This window comes from Pyrus communis, chromosome 1 (genome assembly GCF_963583255.1).
Source record: "Pyrus communis chromosome 1, drPyrComm1.1, whole genome shotgun sequence".
In the NCBI taxonomy this organism is placed as follows: domain Eukaryota; kingdom Viridiplantae; phylum Streptophyta; class Magnoliopsida; order Rosales; family Rosaceae; genus Pyrus; species Pyrus communis.
In genome coordinates, this window is record NC_084803.1 from 24,165,103 (window position 1) to 24,187,911 (window position 22,809).

Here is a 22,809-nt window from a genome sequence, read left to right on the forward strand (position 1 = left end):
ATAAGGTAGATAGTTTTGATAGTTAAAGAAGATCAATAATACGTTAAAAGTTATTTAGGGTGTATTCAAGAAAATTTTATTTTTTTAAAACCTAACTAGCAGAGAGCACACACTTTGTGTGTGTGTTATTGTTTTGTGTTTTTTTTATGTAAATATTGTGTATCAAAAGTGAGGGTAAAATTGAAAAAATAAGTATATGATTGTCATTTTCTCAAAAAAAAAAAAAAAAGGGTAAAATTGGAAAAGTAGGGATATGATTGTCATTTGGTCAAATGGTATAAAATTACTACTTTGCCCTCCTTTTTGTCAATAATGTGTATCAAAAGTGAGGGTAAAATAGGAAAAAAAGGGGGAAAATTTTGACAATGAGGATTCTCTTAATAGTATAGATAAGTAGTTGTTTAATTAAATTAACCAATAAACTTAAAACTTAGGTATATAAATATATGACCTGACATTATTTCAGAGTTATAATTCTAAACGGAACTATATTTAGACTCAATTGTCAGAGATGACTTTGGCGTTGATACCCTTTTAACTCCCCTCATGTAATTCCTTCATAACACATCTAACCTCGGATGACCTTAAGCGTGGGTAAGGGACCTGATGTGTACTCTCTTATCCTTCATTTTTTTCAACTATTTAAGGCGGAAAACTATAGGAAAATTTGGAGGTTCATAAGGGTCGTGCTTCACCCGCTAAACTACGACGACAACCCAAAGCCACAGGAACCCAACCCCTCCCATCCCATCCCAACCCAAGCACAGCCAGCCAGACATGGCGTGTATCACGATCCCTCTCTCTTCCTCCTCCTCTTCCTCTTTTATACTCTCACACACAACCCTCGTTCGGTTCCGAACCCCCAGAAATCTTTCCATCTCCTCCACACGAAAACGGCTCTCACTCTCAGTCTCGGTCTCAGCTTCCTCCTCTGCTCTCCAAGCTCTGATTTTCGACTGCGACGGCGTAATACTCGAGTCCGAGCACTTGCACCGCCAAGCTTACAACGAGGCCTTCGCTCATTTCAATGTCCGCTGCTCTTCCTCTGCCTCTCAACCCCTCAACTGGGACCTCCACTTCTACGATCAGCTCCAGAACCAAATCGGCGGTGGCAAACCCAAAATGCGATGGTCTCTCTCTCTCTCTAATTTTCTCCAAAGATTGAAACTTTGGATTTTGTTTTCTTCTTTGATTGAATTCGGGTTTGGGTTGTTTAAGGTACTTTAAGGAGCACGGTTGGCCGTCGTCCACAATCTTCGAGAAGCCTCCGGAAGACGATGAGGGCCGAGCCAAGATCATTGATACTATTCAGGTTCTAATTTTGCTTGTTCTAGTTGTTTGGCTTCTGAGAAAATGAATTTCCGGATTGTTTTCTTAGTTTTAAATTCCTCTAATCATTGGCATGTTTGGGTTAAACTTGTTAGAAATTTTGTAGCTCATCTAAAAATCCTTCCACTGTCAGTGCATTGAGATTGTTGTTACTTTAATCTTTTTGTCGTGAATTTGCAGTTTGCGTTTTCAAATCTTGGGTATAGATTGGTTTTGAATTTTATGTACTTTTATTCGTAGTATGTTGATCCTTTTATCGTCTTGTAGGATTGGAAAACTGAAAGGTACAAAGAAATTATCAAATCCGGAACTGTAAGGAGACATCTATACTTGCTGCATTTTGGTTTTCCTGTTGATCCTTGTTCTTTTCGAACAAATTATTGGTTTGTTGAAATTGAATAAATAACTCGTAGCGATATAGACTTGTGAACTTTGTTTTATTGTCTTTCTTTTTTGACCAGGTGGAACCAAGACCAGGAGTTTTAAGATTGATGGATGACGCCAAGGCTTCTGTAAGCTAATGTTTACTATTCAAAAGTTTAATTTCTTGTCACGGTACTTTTAAATCCACTTATGTTATATGCATCCCTTTATCCCCGATTCAGTTCCAAGAACATCTATTTACATTTTATGTATTGGTTTGTTTCTCTTCCGCTGTTGTTAGCATCTGCTTTCTTGCATTAAACTGCATTTTTTATGCTTGTACGAGTAATCTCTCTCTGATTGTTGTAGGGGAAAAAGCTTGCTGTTTGCTCTGCAGCAACTAAAAGTTCAGTAATTCTATGTCTTGAAAACCTTATAGGAATTGTAAGCCTTTTTCCTTAACATTTTCGTTAACTTAATACAGTTCAAACTTAGAACCAGCTGTATTTGCTTCTTTGTTAGTACCAAATGTGCTCATCAATTTATACATTCCTGACTGTAGGAGCGTTTTCAGGGTCTTGATTGCTTCCTTGCTGGTATGTTGATTACTTTTGAACTTCGAAATTCTTCTATAAATTGTTTCGGTTGAAATTTTGTCAGACATGTCATTACACATCAATAACCCTTATCTGGTTCTTCATATTCATGCATGGAATTCGGGAACATGTCAATTACCCTGAGTAAGGATTAGTTGTATGACAATATATGGTGCATTAACATATGGACTTAGAATGTGTTACAAACCGAGCTATAAAATATTACACATGTATTTATATTTAATAAAAACCGCCTAAGCCACTAGGCATCAGGCTCCTTCCTGCCACCTGACTACCGCCTTGCGATTTTAAGAACATTGCTTGCTGGTTTATCAAATCACATTGAACGTTTCATGTTTGAATTAGTTTATTAAAAAAGAATTAGACTTTTGAATTCCCTGTCTGATGTGGTTTTTGTGTGAAGGTGATGATGTAAAGGAAAAAAAGCCTGATCCTTTAATTTATATTACTGCTGCCAAGGTCAGTAATCTAACATCCTAAATTTAAACTTCTAAATATGAATTCAGAAGTCATTAATGATCAACAATTTATATTTTGTAAGGATTCTCCTCAGTAACATGAAAAATTCTATGGTGCTGCGCAGTATGGATTACTCTTCACTTTTAACTGTTAGATCTTGGTTTTTGTGTAACTACATTGTTTGCCTTCCAGAGACTTGGAGTCTCGGAGAAAGATTGTTTGGTCGTGGAGGACAGTGTTATTGGTCTACAGGTAGATCCTCATTTTTCTGTAATATTCAGTTACTAATTATTCTTAACCGTTGTGTTTACGCGTAATTCTTCTCTTTTTGTCATTTGTGTATTCAATTCCCTTCACTAAACATGGCTAATGCTTTATTTTTGGGTAATGTCAGGCAGCAACAAAAGCTGGGATGTCATGTGTCATTACCTACACCTCTTCAACAGCTGAGCAGGTGAGGCTTCCTACTCTATAGTCATCTTAAACGAAGGATTTCGTCGACATGATCCACGGTATGAGATAATTGACCCTCCTATGTTGTTATTCTATTAGGATTTCAAAGATGCAATAGCAATCTACCCTGACTTGAGTAGCATAAGGTATGGCAGTCATTTTCTTCTTTAGTGAATGCATTGTTTTCCTTATATTGTTTGGCATACTTACACATGGTTCGTACTTACGATTCTTTGCAGACTGAAAGATTTGGAATTGTTACTTCATAACGCTGCCATTGCCAATTAGGAAAGTTCTTGCACTTCTTGGATTCAAACAACTTGTTTAGCATCTGTAGAATTAAGGGGTGAAACCATCCGGCATGGTCTTTTCGTTGAACTTGTCATTTACAAATGGCTCTGTATGTTGTATTCATTAACAGCTTACATGTACAGATGGAAAATAATGAAGGGAAATATGGATTTCATTCATAGCAAGTCTCCGTAAACTGTAAGACAGTTGTTTATTTATAGGGCTTTCATGATCAGAGACACCAAACCAAACATAAACAAAGACAACATAAACATGAACTTAAATCAAATAAACCCTCATCAACAAACACATTTGATACTTCTCCATAAGGAACCAAAGGTTTGTTACTCACTGCCCACATTGGAGAGCCTCAATCAGTCTCTCGAAATTATTGTACGATGATCCTTTGCCGTGGATATCCATAGCTTCGACGTTCTTCCATTCCTTTGCCTTGACCCTCATCTTCATCCCCTCTTCTCCGTCAAGCATTTTCTTAACGGGGCCTTCAACTTCATCTCGCTTCACATCGGGGCTCACCTCTACTCCCATTTCCCAGGCAGTGCATGTGCATCGACAATTCGTTTGTTGCACACCTTCAGATATTGTCTCAAGAGTATAATTGCAACCAGTGATAAAAATGCCCCCAACAGATCGACCGGCCTACACTCGGTCCTGTGCACACGTTGCCGTGTAACCCCTACCTAAACCTCCTAAAAAATTCATTGGGTAAAGTAGTGGAGTCTCCCTGTACCACGTCATCCCTAACGATCCACAAAAACGGGTGCTTGCTATTTGCCACCCCCCACGAAACTCTTTGAGATGGGGGTCTGTCGTCGTAGTTACGCTGCCATAGTTTATATACACAACTTTTTTTTTTTTTTTTTGGGTCAAGTAAGATATCTTCCATTACATTAAAAACTAGTAAAAGGCCCAAAAAGAACTAGGTAAACAATTATATATAATGGAAAAGGTCCAAGCAAAATGAGAGCTGCAAACGGGAGGCCTACACAAGTTTAGGCATGAAGGCTGCAAAAACAAACAACAAAAAACCTAATCTCCAGCAGCAAAAACCACGCCGCCACCACAGTCAAATCCTTAGAGGAAGCCAAACTCTGAGTCGAGAGAGTAGACACCAGATCCAAGTCACCTTCACGAACCTCTGCATATACATACAAATAAAGTATCATACGGGTAGTGAGTGAGGCTAGGGGGTATGTAAAATACCCAACACTTGACCTCATTGGGGATCCAGCATGCAGGTTGGGGGTGACACGCCCCGACCCCGATATTCCCCGAATACCAGGATAGGCAAGTGCTGGCCGACACTCAAGGGTGACGAAAGCCATTTATTGAGTGCAAATGCTGAAAACAAGGGATAAATAAGGCTTATAAATATAAAAGAATACTGAATATGCAAATAAGGAACATGTTCAAAGCACATCTCTAATCTAGAACACTAAAAGAAAATAATATAAAATTGAATGAATAAAAGAATGGATCCTACACCAAGAGGTCTCGAAGATGCCGATGTGTAAGTGCCTTGACGTTGGGATTGTACGCCTCGATTCTAAGTCCTGAATGGGGCGCAAAACAAACATGAGTGGACCAAGTTGATATATATATATATATATATATATATATAATAAAACAGTTATCAACGTACTAACCCCCAGGCTTTATGAAAACACAAATATAATGATAAACATAGGTTTTCCGAAACCTAGCATGTCGTGCAATATCTCAAATCATAACTTGTATATATAATAAACACTAGTGAATGTCCGATATAACTCTCCAGGCCCCATGCTGGCTCCCCGTCTCTGAGCAGACAGTCAGAGGAAAATACACTTCAGGCCCCATGCTGGCTCCCCGTCTCTATGCTAAATAGCCAGAGGAAACACACTCCAGGCTCTATGCCAACACCAAACCGTTGCCCGGGACTGACCGGATCTATCCCTACATCTCGTAGCGGAAAGGACCACTAGGTAAGTACAAAACCAGTTAACATACATATATTGAAAATCAACTTCATAGTATAAAGTCATCCATCATCTATACTATAAAGAGGTGTTCTAATCATGTTCTAAATATCATATCGTCATCCATCAAATATTCTATAAGAACATGGGTTATAGGAAAAATAGTAATAATTCAAACTAGCCTCGGTAAGCATGTTATCTCGTAAAATGTTCATAAAACATAATCATCAAATCATGCTTTTCATGTATGCATTTCTACTATCAAAACATGCATTTTTAAAAGGGGTCCACTCACAGTACTTCGCCGTCGAAAAGTCACGCCATCTAGCGAAGAAGGAAACGTCACAGATAAACGCCCCTAAGCACATAAATGGTACATTTAGTCAAACTCTACTCAAACGACTGAATTTGGGAAAACAGACATCGGAAACGGGTTCAGGACGTCGAAATTAGCCTAGGAGGGGTCCCGCACGAAGTCAACGTCAACGCTGACCGTTGACCAGGTCCGGGTCAGCAGGTCAAACGGTTCTGGGCTTGGATCCGGATTGGGTTAAAGGGTTTGGACTTGGATTGGATCCAGGTTTGGGCCTAAAGGGTTTGGGTCTAATGGGTTTAGGGTTAACAGGCCGAAGGCCCTTGAGAGAACAAATTTACGTTTATTTTTCAACAAGTTGCAAACTGTCAGAATGCGTAATTCACGTTATTTAGACCAAGCTAAAATACATGGAAAACACCTCAATTCTTGAGAGACAAATTCACATTTATTTTCTAAACAAGTTGCAAACAGTCAAAAGCCGTTTTGGAGAATAAGAGGAAAGATGAATGACTCCCACAACATAGATGATTCTTCTCCACCTTCGTTTGTCATTTGTCTTAATCAAGTTTCAAAGTAAATTACAAGTTGAGAACAATAGAGACCTACAAACCAAAATTTACACGATGTAAGTGAAAATGTACTGTCTTGACTTAGACCCCATGCGATACTTCAAGCAAGCTCTCAAGAGTTGTAGGTATTTTGAATAATTCCACTATGACTGGGGTCTTTACAAATTTAGTCTTAAGAGTTACTAGATTAGAAGACACACAATAATTGACCGACTTATATGTATTTGCACATATATTATGCTAAATTGTTGTTAGTGAAGAATCATCACTGTCATTTGACCAAGACACTACTTTTCGTCTTTTAGCAACAGTTCCTTGCATTGTATTCACTTGGGACTGTTCGTTTATTGTGTGATTATTGTTAATGTGTGACTCAAAAACGTAAAATAACAATATGAAATACTAACTTAGACTCAAAAGAATGCAAAACTAAAAATAAGAAAGATTAAGACTAAGACTTAAACGAAATATGGGGGGGATTGATTTTGGACGAATTTAAACTAAAATGGATAGATTGTAAAGAAAACAAATTGTAAATATGAAATTGACGGAAATGAATGGATGGTATGGCTAGCTAAGGGGTTCATCTCCATACATGTTACACTTGCATAATAAAATGGTTTCCAATTGCATTTCAATAAACCATGAATTCTCAACACCCCGGGTTAATTAGGTCCGCTTAAATTAACCGTCAAGTTTTCCTTAAGTTAATGAATTGGATGATTGCATACGACAACCCAAAGCATTCCTCACAAGTTCCCTTCATGAATTGCATAATAGAGAAACAAGCAAGAATCATTAAGCATCATGAAAACTATAAGTGTTGACGAGGCATTCGTTACTATGATTGCATGAAACTTATGCCAAGAATTCGTTTAACGCGATTGTTTATAAGCAACCTCCACTACTTGTGAATATAAGTTCATAACGATTAGGTGAAACTCACTTATATTCTAGCGTCATATTCATGCATGAAAATTAAGCGTTCATTCTCAATAAACATACATAAATAGGATATCAATCAAATAGTTAAACAAATTGAATTCACAACTTATGAAACGTAATTAAAAGTAATCAAATCAAAATGCAAGCATAAACATATATTTCGAATCCCCCCCTAGCTAAAGGGGGGTTTAGTTCCTCATACAAAACAAAGAGAATTGAAATTAAACATTGAAATCAAAGAAACGCCTAAACATTCCAACAACTCAAACTTGAATTGTATGAACGTTTAGGCCCTCTTCTCTTCCTCTTTATTGTAGCATAAGGTCTAGGGATAATTGGTTTGGGGGATGGAAGTGTGGAATGGAGTGGGGAATTATGGAAATAGGTGAGGAGTGGTGGAGAAAATGGTGCAGAAAGTGGAGAGAAACTCACGGCTAGAGAAGGAATGGAGTGTTTGTGTTGTGGTATCTACAATGGAATGAGATGTTCTTTGAATGAATGAATGCAAGGGTATTTATAGGAGTAATGGAGGGAACATGACAGCTAGGAGGTGGGTGGAAATGTGGCTGCAAGTTTGGTGAATGATTATGAGTGAATGCATGTGAATGTGGCTAGGTTGGAAAGCTGGAAATCTGAAAATGCAAATGGGAATGCTGAAATGCAAAGGTGGCCACGGTTTTGAGTGTGTTTTGTGTTGGAAATGCATGTGAATGCATGTGAATGTTGTTTGTGTGAAGTGTGTGTGGGTTAAAGAGTGAATGGTGGTGTAATGATGAAGTGTGATGGCTGAAAATGTCAAGGGAAATGCATGTGATTGCAAGGCAAAGAATTTCAGGATGCATGTGTGTTGGTGTGTTGTGTGATTTGTTTTGTGGTTAATGGGAATGTGGTTGAATGATTAAATGGACATGTGGGTGAATGTGAAGGGAATGCATGTGTTGATTGATTTGTGGTGCAATGATGAAAGGCAAAGTGGAAGAATGTGGCTGAAATGGTTGAGGAATTATGCACGGCAATGGGTTGATTTTTTTGATGATTTAAAATGTTGATGCATGATGAAGAGTTAATAAATAATGCATGTAGGGTTAGCTAGGTTGTGTGATGATGAGTGTATGTGACATTGTTTTGTGACAAAGAATGGATAGGGTGAATGATTATGTGGCTACATGTTTGAATAATTAAAGTGCATGTGGGTTGATTGAATGAATGCAAAGTGAATGATTAATGAAATGGGAAAGCATGACCAAGGTGGAAATGCATGTGAAATGTTGGAAAGGGATTGGGAATGCACGGCTTTGGGGAAAGAATGAATGGATGTGCAAATGTGTCTTAATTAATGAAAGTGTTTGGAGAATGAATGCAATGATGAAGAGTGAATAAAGAATGCATGTAGGGTTAGCTAGGTTGGCTTTGTTTGGGTGCATGTGTGTTAATGGTGGTTTTGCATGTGAATTGATGGATTGGTTTTGATGGAATGGATGGTTCTTTGCATGGCTATAAGGGAGAGAATAAGAGAGAATGGGCTAGGCCCTTTGTTTTATGTCCAAAGTGAATACAAGGCCTTCAAATTCGTCCATCCTTTTGGCTCCATGGATAAGCTATCCAATCCATGCCCAAAAATGCTCCAAATGGCCTCAAAATGCACTTTCTTGCTCCCTAGGCCCTTAGAACCTGAAAACACACAAAAGAAGCATAAAGGACTAAAATAACTAGAGAAACATAACGTAAATGCACGAGAACAAGCCATTTAAGTCGCATGAATATGCTCCTATCAAATACCCCCACACTTATCTTTTGCTAGTCCTCGAGCAAAACAGAAAGAAAAACAAAACAAAACCAAACGAAACAAAACAAGTAAAACACAACCTAAACCTTCCAACAACTGTCTTAGGGATTTCCAATGCACATGACACGTTAAAAATCATCATTCCCACAGATTTTAGTCATCTTTACACTTAAGTACATTCTTAATCATAGTCACCATATACTAGTTCACAATTAAGCATTTAAAACCATGTTTTGAATGTAGTAACATGCCTTAGAGAATTTGCTCAATTCCTTACAAGATATGCACTCGATTTTCACTCAGATTTTCTAACTACACACCCTAATCTAGTCATATGTGAGAAGATTGATGTAAACATGTAGACAAACACTCACATAAGTTATAACAAGGAAAGCATTTTCTGGATTTACGATAATGACATGAATATGATCTCATGAATGGAATGCTACTACTTAGAATGAGAACCAGTGATTCCATAAGCTCATATCAATTCCAAACTCCACAAATTGAAACACATAACACTCAAGAGAGAAGCATAAGGGTTGAAACGGAGCTAAAGGTGTTTGGCTAACAAAGAAGGGATATGGAAAACAAAGGTTCTTAAAGAAATAGCGAGCAAAGCATTTGAATTAACGTAGAATTCACTTTTGAATGAAAACTCAACTTTTGAACAAGGGGGAACAAGCTCTTTTTCCTTTCTTTCTTTTCTTTTCTGTTTTTCTTTTTCATATGTTTTTCACAAATTTTTTTTTTTTTTTTTTTTTTTTTTTTTTCTTTTCTTTTGACTTCTCAAAGCATACATAAACACTTAAAAACAAAACATTCTCTCCCCCACACTTATTTTCTTTCATAATGTAACTCAAAAGGAATTCAATTAAGTCATGCTCACTATCTATTAAGAACAAGGGTGGGGATTGTCCTAAACTAGGCTAGGTGAGGAAAATGTGGGTAAACAAAGAATAAAGGCTAAACAAGGCTCAACGGGGTTAAGACTTACAACATATACGAAGTATGGGAAGTAAGGCTATTTGGCTATGGTGGTGGTCACTACACAACTTCTTCTTGAATATGTGTTATGCAAATCAATAACATGCTTTGGATATAAGTTCTAGCATTTAGTTCTATCATGATACAATTGCATTCTAAGTAGCAACCAAGCAAGGAATAATGAGATCATGCAACAACTTTAGAAAACAAAGAATCACAGAAAATAACTCTCCAAAGAAGGTAATGGCTCGAGTCTCACAGGGATGTAGCGTTATTATGAGTTCCTTCCTTCAAGCATGTTACAAAAACGAATTTTTCTTTTATGATTGCATGTGAAGTCATACATTATAACCATAACTAAACATATACCAAGAGTAAATCAAACTTTCATCCATGTTTATAACTCTTTTTAACAGTCATGCAATTACAAACCAAATCCTCATCATAACGTTGGAAGGTTTCCTAAGACACAAAAACAACTCAAAACACTCTTTTTAGGCTTTTCAAAAAAATGTTTTTCAAATTTTTATGTGATTTTCAGAGTTATAAAACAAAACACGCTAAAACAGTTTAAAAACACCTTAAAAATATTTAAAACAGCAAGGAACAACACTTGAAGTTATGGGTGATAAAATTCAACGAATTTGCATCAACATACTTAGCTACCCCCCCACACTTAAATCAAACATTGTCCTCAATGTTTTAAGCATAGATTCACACAAAGCATAAGTAAATACACAAAAAACACTTAAACATACTAAACATGGCAGAATGTAATTAACAAAGAGAAGAGTTTAGAGACGCAAATCTGGTTATAGAGTGTAAATTCCATCTTCTCCTTGGTAATTGCATTGAGGCTTTTGATCTTTGTGATTCCACAGGCTTACTCTTGAACTGGTTTCTGCCCATCGTTGATTTTCCTTTGTGCTACTTCTTGAACTGGGCAGCATGATGGTTCATTTGGTCTCCCCCGAAGGTCTGAGCTTATCCCTTTTATCTGTTTCTTTGTTCAATCTTTCCAATTCGTATTGAAAAGGGTTGGAGGATAACTCAGCCTATGTTTGTCTCCACATGCTTCAATGTATCATTTTCACTTGCCTTACTCGCTCCCCTTTGCAGAAGTGGTCCCTTCTCCGGAAGTGTATCAACCGTTGAAGATGACTACTCGAGAGCAACGCTAGGTAAGCAATCAGGAATAGATTCCAGGCAGTTGGCTCCAGATCGGAAGATTGACTCCAAGTGCCGACTGATTGCTTCTTTTACTTTGCCATGCGAGTAAGAACAAGGACAAAGAAAAAGACAGGGAAAGAGCATGATATGAGATACTTTTGCTTTTGACCTTGATGATATGAGATACCTTTGCTTTGAAGAAGCGGTGAATGAATTAGCACATGCTTCAATCCGCCGTTTCCTCCTGGGTCATATGTACTCCAGGCATCTGGTATCATCTTTGGGGAAGAAGAAAGAATTGAGTATTTTGAAAGGCTTTGCTGGGAGTGCGCCCTCAGAGGTGAGGGAGAGTTGGGCATTTTCTTCAGGTTTTCCCTGCCATAAAAGACGAAGGTCGACATACATAGAGATAATATCAAGTGGTGGTACTTTTTACCTTTGTCGACAAACGTTTTGATCCCGCAACTCCGGCTTTTTGAAATAGTGGTGCCTCTTCGATCTTTGAATTCGGCTCTTCGATTTCTGAGCAGGCGCCCCTTCGATTTCTGAACGACGCCCCTTCGCTTTCTGAACGACACGTGGTAGTGCAGATGCGGCTCCTTTTGACAAAGCTGCACGCGTTTTCTGAAAAGCAGAGAAAGCGTCGCCTAACTTACGCTTGTCGGCTAAAGACGTGTAGTTGCGATGATGGCCTCCACGTGTTTTCAGCTTTGTCAGAAATCTTTTGACAAAGTTGAACGCGTTTTCTGAAAAGCCGAGGGAGCGTCGCCTAACTTACGCCGGAAAATCCGGCTCTTTGAATCGGTGGACGCGTCGCCTTGGCATTTTATAGAGCTATCGATCACCGCCAACATACACACTCTGAAGATTTCCCATTCCTGAAACTCAACTCCGACCCTTTGAAAATTTACTCCATCAACCCCTATCTTTGAACACCTTTGAAAAAAATGGCAAACTCATCGAACCTTAGCTTGGAATTGAGCCTTAGCAGTGATACGGGCGCGCCGCGTCAAGGTAACGTATGGCGCCCTTCTTTTTTATCTTCTAACGGTCCTCTTTCAGGTGAAGACTCTGTGATGCAGGACGCCACAACAGCTACAATAGTAGCTAGGAACCTCCTCACTCCAAAAGATAGTAGGCTGCTGTCAGGACGGTCTGATGAGTTGGCCGTTCAAGAGTCCCTCGCACTTAGTGTTCAGTGTGCGAGCTCTGTGTCCAACATGGGCCTACGCCTGCTTGCCCGCTCTCGTCAGGTTGAATCGTTGATGGCAGAGGTGGAAAGACTTAAGCAAGAGATCCAGCAGCTTAAGTACGAGAATAGAAGTTTGCATGTGCTTGCAAATAACTATTCGTCGGGGATGAAAAGGAAGCTTGATGAGCTGCAAGAATCTGAGGGTCGAATTCACAGTGACCGTCAAAGGCTTGCGTCTTATCTCCAGAGGCACCTTTTTCCTGGGTCATCCAGCGCTTGGCCAAGTATTGAGGCCTGGAATGCTCTAGCTCCGATGCCTCCCGCTCCGATGGCTTCCGCTCCGATGCCTCCCGCTTCTATGCCTTATGCACCGATGCCTCCCGCTTCTATGCCTTCCGCTTCTGCTCCTCGTAGTGGGGCTTCACGCAAACAACCTTTGTGAAGCTCCACCTTTCTCTATGTTTAGTATCTTTCTTTTTTTTTTTTTTTTTTTTTACATAAATAAAATCAAACGGCATGGAATTTATCTTTGAATGGGCGGTGATACTTGAAATGATCCGGTAATAGTTTAAATTCCAGATTGGGTGCCTGAATCATTAACCACATGTTAGTATAAAAGAAAATTGAAATTCGGGGAGGCGGCTTACCTGTGTGCTCCAAAATGAACTCCAGAATAAACACCCCTTCGAAAGTTATGACTTGTCCCGTGTCATAAAATCCAACTTCCTTGGGAATTGTGGTTTCAAATATGTCCTCTTTGATGCCTTCTACATCTTCTCCAGCCACTACCTTTTCTTGAATCATTCTTCTTGGTGTACAAAGTCCTTTGAAGAATTCAACACCATCTAAAACTTGCTGTGTTGCACCAAGAATTTGAATAGCATTTTGCACCTTTGGGAAGGCTTCCACGATGTCCTTTTTACTCTCTTCTTGGTTGGGAATCAAAAACCTGCTAGGAAAAGGGACATTGGGTGGAATAACATCAGAATAACATGGAATTGGGACGTCCTTACTGGTGGTGGGTGGTTTAGAGGGCTTAGGGGGCTGCAGCAATGGTTGTTCTACCCTTGCCGTGTGCATGTCTTCTTCCTCCTCCTCAATTAGCAGCTCTTCATCCACTTCTAGGCTATGTTTGGACATTTTTAGGTCAGCTCCAACCTCCATAGCACTTCCCAAAGTGATAGCATTATGGATTTCAAAATCTTCCTTCGAGTTTTCAATAGTTGAGTTGGAAAGTTCACTTTGCTCTTGAATTTGTTTCATGAACTCCATAATCTGCCCAAATTGCTCGTCCAATTTACCCAACTTCCTGTCTTGATTTTGTTCGTCCTGCGTCAAAGAGGTTAGTAATTGAAAATTTTTATCATTATCCATGGACATACTTGAACTTGATTGGAATTGTTGTGGGGGAGGTTGTGGTGGCTGCATAGGTGTTGTATTGAACTCCTCATATGGTTGCCAATATGCTTCTTGTTGAGCCTCCTTGGCTTGATTTTGTGACCCCTGCGCCAAAGAATTTATTTCATTAAGAATTTGAATATAATCTATTGGCGAACTTGAATTTAATTGAGCATATTGCATATGAAGTTGTGGTGGCTGCATAGGTCTTGAATAGAACTCCTCATATGGTTGCCAATATGCTTCACGTTGAACTTGTTGATCTTCCCACCATATAGAGTTTGAATGATCCCTCCAATCTCTTTGTGGACATTGATTGGCTTCAAATCCTTGCCTATATGAAGCACCAAATGTAGGGACACTCTGCATTGTGGTCCTTTCGGCATACGGCGACAATTTAGAAGTAAGATTTGCCAATTGAGCTTGAATGCTAGCAAAATCCATATCTTACTTCTCTAGTACCTAAAATCAAAGAAAGAGAACTAAATCAAATATCAAAAGTAACAACAAACAAAGAAAACAACACTAAGTTAGAAACTAAAACTAAAACGAAAACAACTAAACCAAAAAAAAAGAAAAGAACCAAGGGATTAGCAAAGTTGCTAATCCCCGGCAACGGCGCCAAAATTTGATGCGAGATTTATACGCACACAAATTAAACCCTCTTTTTATCAATTGTAGTATAGGTGCAAGTAGGGATCGTTCTGGACCGGGGATTAGGAGGGATTGCAAATCTCTTGGAAACTGACTCAAAAACGTAAAATAACAATATGAAATACTAACTTAGACTCAAAAGAATGCAAAACTAAAAATAAGAAAGATTAAGACTAAGACTTAAACGAAATATGGGGGGGATTGATTTTGGACGAATTTAAACTAAAATGGATAGATTGTAAAGAAAACAAATTGTAAATATGAAATTGACGGAAATGAATGGATGGTATGGCTAGCTAAGGGGTTCATCTCCATACATGTTACACTTGCATAATAAAATGGTTTCCAATTGCATTTCAATAAACCATGAATTCTCAACACCCCGGGTTAATTAGGTCCGCTTAAATTAACCGTCAAGTTTTCCTTAAGTTAATGAATTGGATGATTGCATACGACAACCCAAAGCATTCCTCACAAGTTCCCTTCATGAATTGCATAATAGAGAAACAAGCAAGAATCATTAAGCATCATGAAAACTATAAGTGTTGACGAGGCATTCGTTACTATGATTGCATGAAACTTATGCCAAGAATTCGTTTAACGCGATTGTTTATAAGCAACCTCCACTACTTGTGAATATAAGTTCATAACGATTAGGTGAAACTCACTTATATTCTAGCGTCATATTCATGCATGAAAATTAAGCGTTCATTCTCAATAAACATACATAAATAGGATATCAATCAAATAGTTAAACAAATTGAATTCACAACTTATGAAACGTAATTAAAAGTAATCAAATCAAAATGCAAGCATAAACATATATTTCGAATCCCCCCCTAGCTAAAGGGGGGTTTAGTTCCTCATACAAAACAAAGAGAATTGAAATTAAACATTGAAATCAAAGAAACGCCTAAACATTCCAACAACTCAAACTTGAATTGTATGAACGTTTAGGCCCTCTTCTCTTCCTCTTTATTGTAGCATAAGGTCTAGGGATAATTGGTTTGGGGGATGGAAGTGTGGAATGGAGTGGGGAATTATGGAAATAGGTGAGGAGTGGTGGAGAAAATGGTGCAGAAAGTGGAGAGAAACTCACGGCTAGAGAAGGAATGGAGTGTTTGTGTTGTGGTATCTACAATGGAATGAGATGTTCTTTGAATGAATGAATGCAAGGGTATTTATAGGAGTAATGGAGGGAACATGACAGCTAGGAGGTGGGTGGAAATGTGGCTGCAAGTTTGGTGAATGATTATGAGTGAATGCATGTGAATGTGGCTAGGTTGGAAAGCTGGAAATCTGAAAATGCAAATGGGAATGCTGAAATGCAAAGGTGGCCACGGTTTTGAGTGTGTTTTGTGTTGGAAATGCATGTGAATGCATGTGAATGTTGTTTGTGTGAAGTGTGTGTGGGTTAAAGAGTGAATGGTGGTGTAATGATGAAGTGTGATGGCTGAAAATGTCAAGGGAAATGCATGTGATTGCAAGGCAAAGAATTTCAGGATGCATGTGTGTTGGTGTGTTGTGTGATTTGTTTTGTGGTTAATGGGAATGTGGTTGAATGATTAAATGGACATGTGGGTGAATGTGAAGGGAATGCATGTGTTGATTGATTTGTGGTGCAATGATGAAAGGCAAAGTGGAAGAATGTGGCTGAAATGGTTGAGGAATTATGCACGGCAATGGGTTGATTTTTTTGATGATTTAAAATGTTGATGCATGATGAAGAGTTAATAAATAATGCATGTAGGGTTAGCTAGGTTGTGTGATGATGAGTGTATGTGACATTGTTTTGTGACAAAGAATGGATAGGGTGAATGATTATGTGGCTACATGTTTGAATAATTAAAGTGCATGTGGGTTGATTGAATGAATGCAAAGTGAATGATTAATGAAATGGGAAAGCATGACCAAGGTGGAAATGCATGTGAAATGTTGGAAAGGGATTGGGAATGCACGGCTTTGGGGAAAGAATGAATGGATGTGCAAATGTGTCTTAATTAATGAAAGTGTTTGGAGAATGAATGCAATGATGAAGAGTGAATAAAGAATGCATGTAGGGTTAGCTAGGTTGGCTTTGTTTGGGTGCATGTGTGTTAATGGTGGTTTTGCATGTGAATTGATGGATTGGTTTTGATGGAATGGATGGTTCTTTGCATGGCTATAAGGGAGAGAATAAGAGAGAATGGGCTAGGCCCTTTGTTTTATGTCCAAAGTGAATACAAGGCCTTCAAATTCGTCCATCCTTTTGGCTCCATGGATAAGCTATCCAATCCATGCCCAAAAATGCTCCAAATGGCCTCAAAATGCACTTTCTTGCTCCCTAGGCCCTTAGAACCTGAAAACACACAAAAGAAGCATAAAGGACTAAAATAACTAGAGAAACATAACGTAAATGCACGAGAACAAGCCATTTAAGTCGCATGAATATGCTCCTATCAACCTACAAACCAAAATTTACACGATGTAAGTGAAAATGTACTGTCTTGACTTAGACCCCATGCGATACTTCAAGCAAGCTCTCAAGAGTTGTAGGTATTTTGAATAATTCCACTATGACTGGGGTCTTTACAAATTTAGTCTTAAGAGTTACTAGATTAGAAGACACACAATAATTGACCGACTTATATGTATTTGCACATATATTATGCTAAATTGTTGTTAGTGAAGAATCATCACTGTCATTTGACCAAGACACTACTTTTCGTCTTTTAGCAACAGTTCCTTGCATTGTATTCACTTGGGACTGTTCGTTTATTGTGTGATTATTGTTAATGCGAGGGCTTCCAGACTCGCATGAGGAATTTTAGCTAACTTGGTTTTACCATACAACCATATTACCGTGATGATAGTTATTTTGAAATTTACTACACGAAATGTCAAGGCAAACATTTCATTGAAGACGACCATTTTCTTACAAATTACTGATAGTGTATTTCATTGAAATACAAAGAAAAACAAAACAAAATGCCTAGGGTGCTTTCTATGTTCAGATTCAGTACAGATCTAAGGACTCTAACACGAGGAGAGCTTGGATGTGAAGTGCAGTTAGTCTTTGCTCCGGATCAAGAGTCGAACCAAACTGACCGGCTGCCCATAACAAGGAAGCAGATTTCTCACCCAAAAGACGTCTTATGTCCTCATGTACAGTTGCCAATGGGGGCGTTTCGGTTGAGTTTTGTAAGTAAGTTTAGCCATTGCATGCATATAGGATGTCTCACATCCTTGTTGCCTGCTGGTTACATGAGTACTATTTTTACTTAATTACTCACTTGGAACGAAACAAGTTTATATCTCGTTAGATGAGTAAAAGTCATCAATTTAAAACATTCACACTTGTGTGTCAGAATATTTGAAATGTGCAATCCAAATACATCGTAATTAAATTGCACATTTCAAATTATGTGATACAAAAGCGTATTTGGGGCCTTGAGTAAAATTAAAAATCGTTGTGGATTAATGCATGTTGTTTCTAAGGGTGCTTAAGTTTGTAAGCATGGTTGCTTATGACGTATATCGTAAGCAGTTTAAGATATTACCAAAAGGAAGATCTCATATTCAATTTTGTATTACTAATAAAAAAATATTAAAAACAATAGTACACACAACCTTAAATTTTAGCGAATGCATAGAATAACAATCACATTTGGGAGTGAGTAATCATATTAAATCGTAAACTTTTAATATGATTATCACGTCATGAGCATACAACAGATTGAAAGAAAGAAATTTGCACACTATCTGTAAAAAAAAATATTTACAGATTAGTGTGTTACTCGACATATAAATAGATTTCCACATGAACTTAAAGTTTGGTGTCAGTATAAAGAATACGGTCACTGTAAATAGCCTCAAAAACATGTTTTCTGAAACCTTTTTGGAGCTCATGCTTGTGTTTTTTGGTCAATTTTTGGTGTTTTGTTAATTACGTTGAAATTTCATTGCTTTTCTTTTCGTGTTTATACAACAAATTTTGTATTGAAATTAGTAACTTATATGTTCGCAAGGCCACTAGTTGCTGTGTTCAGAGGCTTCGCAACTGCACTTGAAGTTATACAAGCATGGATATTAATAAATGATTTTTTACTAAACCCTTTTGTTCAATTTGAATATTTGCATGCTTGAACCGTAAAGAATTAACATTGATGATTTGAGATACAGTGATTGAATTATCTGTCAATGTAATGTATGATGTTCTCAATGTTAATGTATCCAATCTTTTATTGAATTATCTGTCTGCTTGTTCTCTCTCTAACTTGATTAATAAGTTCTTACAAGTTTCTCAAGGAAATTTATTGAAAATGATCAACTGGTACACTTAGTAAAAGAGGATGAAAAGAACCTAATTAACCCCTCAAAGATAATCTAAGTAACGTCATTGCAAAAACAAAAAGGCCACTAAATTAAACACAACACTTTCACTAAATTATAACTTCAAATTGCACTCCTCAATCTCCTTCTTCTCCGGTTTAAGGGGAGCATTGCTTACCAACGGTAGATGCACGAGCTAAAAAGATTAAAAAAACCACAACATATATTAGTCATAATTTAAAGACAATTGTAGAGACCAAAATGATATTAACCATGATGGCAATGATGCCATATCGTTATAGTCAGTTTTCTATGTAAAAGTGCACTTAGCCAATAGTATTAATAGACTCAAAACTGCAAAAATATTATTCATTATGTGGAAGAGTACTTACAGTTTGCCCATCAATCTTCGTCGCTTGATCAACGCCACCCTCACATAAAGCTAATTGTACACACAGTTCAAGAACTTGTAGTATGTGTATCGCCATGACTTGATGAATATCAAACTCCCACAAACTCCCCAAAATCCAACAACAAAACCAAGCGTCAAACTCAAGTAAAATCCTGTTGTTATAAGCCCATCATTCTCTTTAACTTGATCCCCAAACATTGGTTGCTCCTCTGGACTTGTTTCCTCAGGAGAGCACAACTGTTGAAGTGGAATTCCACAAAGCAGAGGATTTCCAGCAAAATCAGACGAATCATAGGTTTGGAGCTGAGTCCCCATTGGAATTTTTCCAGACAAGTTGTTGTTTGACAAGTCCAAATCACCAAGACCATATATTTGAAAAAGACTTGTTGGTATTCCGCCATATATGTGGTTTCTTGACAGATCAAGGGACTCTAAGTACTCCAACTTCCCGATCATTGGAGTTATTTGACCTGTTAAATTGTTTCTTGACAGGTTTAAGGAAACCAACCCCACAAGATCAGTGATTTCCGTAGGAATCTCCCCCATTAATTGGTTACTCGACAGATGAATACTCTTTACAAGCCCCAAAGTACTTTTGTATTTGGACATTTTGCCTTTCCATATCAAGGATGCTTCCTCTACGTAATATTGTTGTCCGCCAATTGGGCTATCATAGAAATGATAGATAGTTATACTTGAACTTCCTTTTTGAGCCAAATTAGTCAAATTGTTGATGCATTTGGGTATATTTCCAGAGATGTTATTCATTGAAAAATCTAGAATTTGAATGTCTCTCATATTACACAATTGTAGTGGAATGCTTCCATAGAAATGATTAGAACGGAGGATAAGGATAGCCAAATTTGGAAGTCCAACCCCTAACCATTCAGGTATCAAACCTGATAAGTTATTTTCTCCAACATCAAAAACGCTAAGTGTGGTCAAGTTCTTCAAAGATGAAGGCAATTCCCCCACAAACCCATTCTTGTTTAACTTCAGCGTTTGAATAGAAGGTAACGAGCCCATTGTGGTGGGAATTTTCCCAAAAAGAGCATTATCACTCAAATCAAGAAAGGTAAGATTTTCAAAACGTGTCCAACAATTAGGAAGTTGTTCGTACAAATTGTTGCTTGAGAGATCAAGAAAGGCTAAACGACTAACCTTGTTCGGAGTCTTTGGACACATGAAAGAAATTAACCCTAAAAGCTTATTGTTGGAGAGATCTAGAGATATCACTGTGGAAAGGAATGAAGGGATTGGACCTTCCAATCGATTCCAACTCGAATTCACTTGACTAAAAGAAGATGAGGGAAACTCAAATCTTGAATTTGGAATTGTTCCTCTAATTCGGTTGTTGGAAAGATCTATAGAAATATATACAGGATCCTGATGAGAGAAAGGGCTCCAAAACCAACTTGGAAGGATATCAGAAATTCTTGCATTAGAAATATCAAGTTCCGTATAACTTTTCTGATTTTGAAGCCATTTCGGAAAGTGCGGACCCACCATGCAAGAGCTCAAATATATCAAATCCAATTGGAAAGGAGGAGTCCAATTAGAACTGAAGCTTAAAGATAGTGAGGTAGAGGATAGATCCAAAAGCCTTAGTTTGGAGAGATTGGAGAAGTGGCTTTCCGAAACCACACCTTCCAAAGCATTCATACCAAGGTTGATACTCTCGAGTCTAAACATATGCCCAATGCTTTCAGGTACTGTTCCACTCAATTGATTGTCATCGAGATATAATTCTTGCAATGATGAAAAGTTTGTGAGATTGGGAATTGATCCAGAAAGATGATTGGATGAGAGGTACAGAGTCTCTAATGAGTTCTGATCAGGGCATGCAGACATTAATATTTGAACCAACCAGGAAAGTTGTCCACTCAGAATGTTGTTGGAAAGGTACAATTCTTGTAGATTACATAACCCGGAAAAAGATTGCGGAATCCCTCCTTCAATTAGGTTGTAAGAGAGGTCAAGATAAACAAGGCTGGCATTGGATTTGGATAACCACACAAATATGGAAGAAGATGAAGAAAATGGGAGTTGGTTGTCCCTGAGATCAACATGAGCAAGAGATTTAGAAGAATTTATGTTAAAAAGAGTACTGGAATGAATTAGAGTAGATGGAAGACTACAATAAGACAGAGACAAGTTTGTAAGTTTAGGGAGCTTATTAACTGCTTCCATCCAGTCTGGAACATTACTGAGATTGTTGTAACTCAGGTCCAAATATGTTAAAGCAGAAAGATGAGGCAGCCATGAATTCATGTTTTCTACATTAGCAAAGTCATTGGACCTGAGATCAAGATATTGCAAGCGTGTAAGGTTTCCGACCTGGCTTGGAAATCGACCACCAAAAGAAGCATCAGAGAGATCGAGGTGCCTTAAGTTGGAAAGAGACCCAATGAAATCTGGAACTTGGCTTCCATTGAAGTTAATCCATGAAAGGTCCAAATATTTCAAATGCTTCAACTTAATCAGCTTGGGACTCATCATCTTACCTTTCAAATAATGAGAGAGATACTATAGGCGTCCTTTCTGTTGAAGTGCGTAAGCTTGATCCAAATAAGACCATCCAAGATGAAGTTGAGTAACATGGTTGGTTCGATTGCTGCAATGGACGCCAAGCCATTGGCAACAATCTTGCTTGTGTTCTTCTCTTCCCCACGAGGAGAGGAGATCATAGTCATCCACCAGGCCTTGTTTGAAAGCAAGGAGTGCTTCCCTTTCACTCTCTATGCACCTCGTCACCACCCGATGGCTAATTGCTCTGAAATCGACAGAAACATTATAGAATCCAGAGGATAGGGAAGGGTTGAAACATTGTAGAAAAAGTAGCACCACAATGGAAGTATGAAAGAGTTTCTTCAAGCACATGATTCCGTCATTCTCCATCTTAATTTAACAAAATCAAGGCAAAGACGATTGAAGAATGAAGAAGAAGTGTACAATCAGAATTGATTTAGGAGCACAAGGAAAGCTACGAGTGTTTTATAAGGCTGGGTGAGTACGTAATAGTTCACAATACAATCCACACACTGAGTTGTCTTGACTCAAATGGTAAAGTATGGAACACGTGTGAGTGGACCAGCTACTTTTCTGTAGGTAGGTGTAGTAATTAGAGGATGACTCGTCTCTCAAAAATAATGACAAAGCCTGCAACAATCAACACAATTACACGTTGATTGTTTCGTTCTGTTTACGTTTTAGAAGTCTTTTGGTTTTTCGTGGAATTAGAAAACAACATATATGCGCGTAATTTAAATTATTTGGACCAAGCTAAAAAATGCAGAAACCGTCTTAACTCTTGAGAGAACAAATTTACATTTATTTTCCAAACAAGTTGCAAACCATCAGAATGCGTAATTCACATTATTTGGACCAGGCTAAAATACACAGAAAACGCCTCAACTCTTGAGAGACAAATTCACATTTATTTTCCAAACAAGTTGCAAACTGTCAAAAGTCGTTTTGGAGGATAAAAGGAAGGATGAATGACTCCCACAAAATAGATGATTCTTCTCCACTTTTGTTTGTCATTTATCTTAATCACGCTTCAAAGTAAATTACAAGTT

At 38.0% G+C, this 22,809-nt stretch overlaps 1 protein-coding gene and 1 pseudogene across 1 annotated transcript; one reads left to right on the forward strand and one right to left on the reverse strand.

Moving 5' to 3' along the window:
* The first annotated feature begins 662 nt into the window (after positions 1-662).
* Positions 663-3,691, forward strand: LOC137739923 (haloacid dehalogenase-like hydrolase domain-containing protein At4g39970). The gene is made up of 11 exons (XM_068479675.1): positions 663-1,130; positions 1,219-1,312; positions 1,597-1,641; positions 1,791-1,841; positions 2,062-2,136; positions 2,255-2,288; positions 2,713-2,768; positions 2,961-3,020; positions 3,163-3,222; positions 3,321-3,367; positions 3,461-3,691. The coding sequence occupies exons 1-11, from the start codon at positions 778-780 to the stop codon at positions 3,507-3,509; spliced, it is 924 nt and encodes a 307-aa protein (XP_068335776.1). The 5' UTR covers positions 663-777; the 3' UTR covers positions 3,510-3,691.
* Positions 3,692-17,382: 13,691 nt separating this feature from the next.
* On the reverse strand, positions 17,383-22,296 carry LOC137737250 (receptor-like protein EIX1; annotated as a pseudogene).
* Between the last annotated feature and the right edge of the window lie 513 nt (positions 22,297-22,809).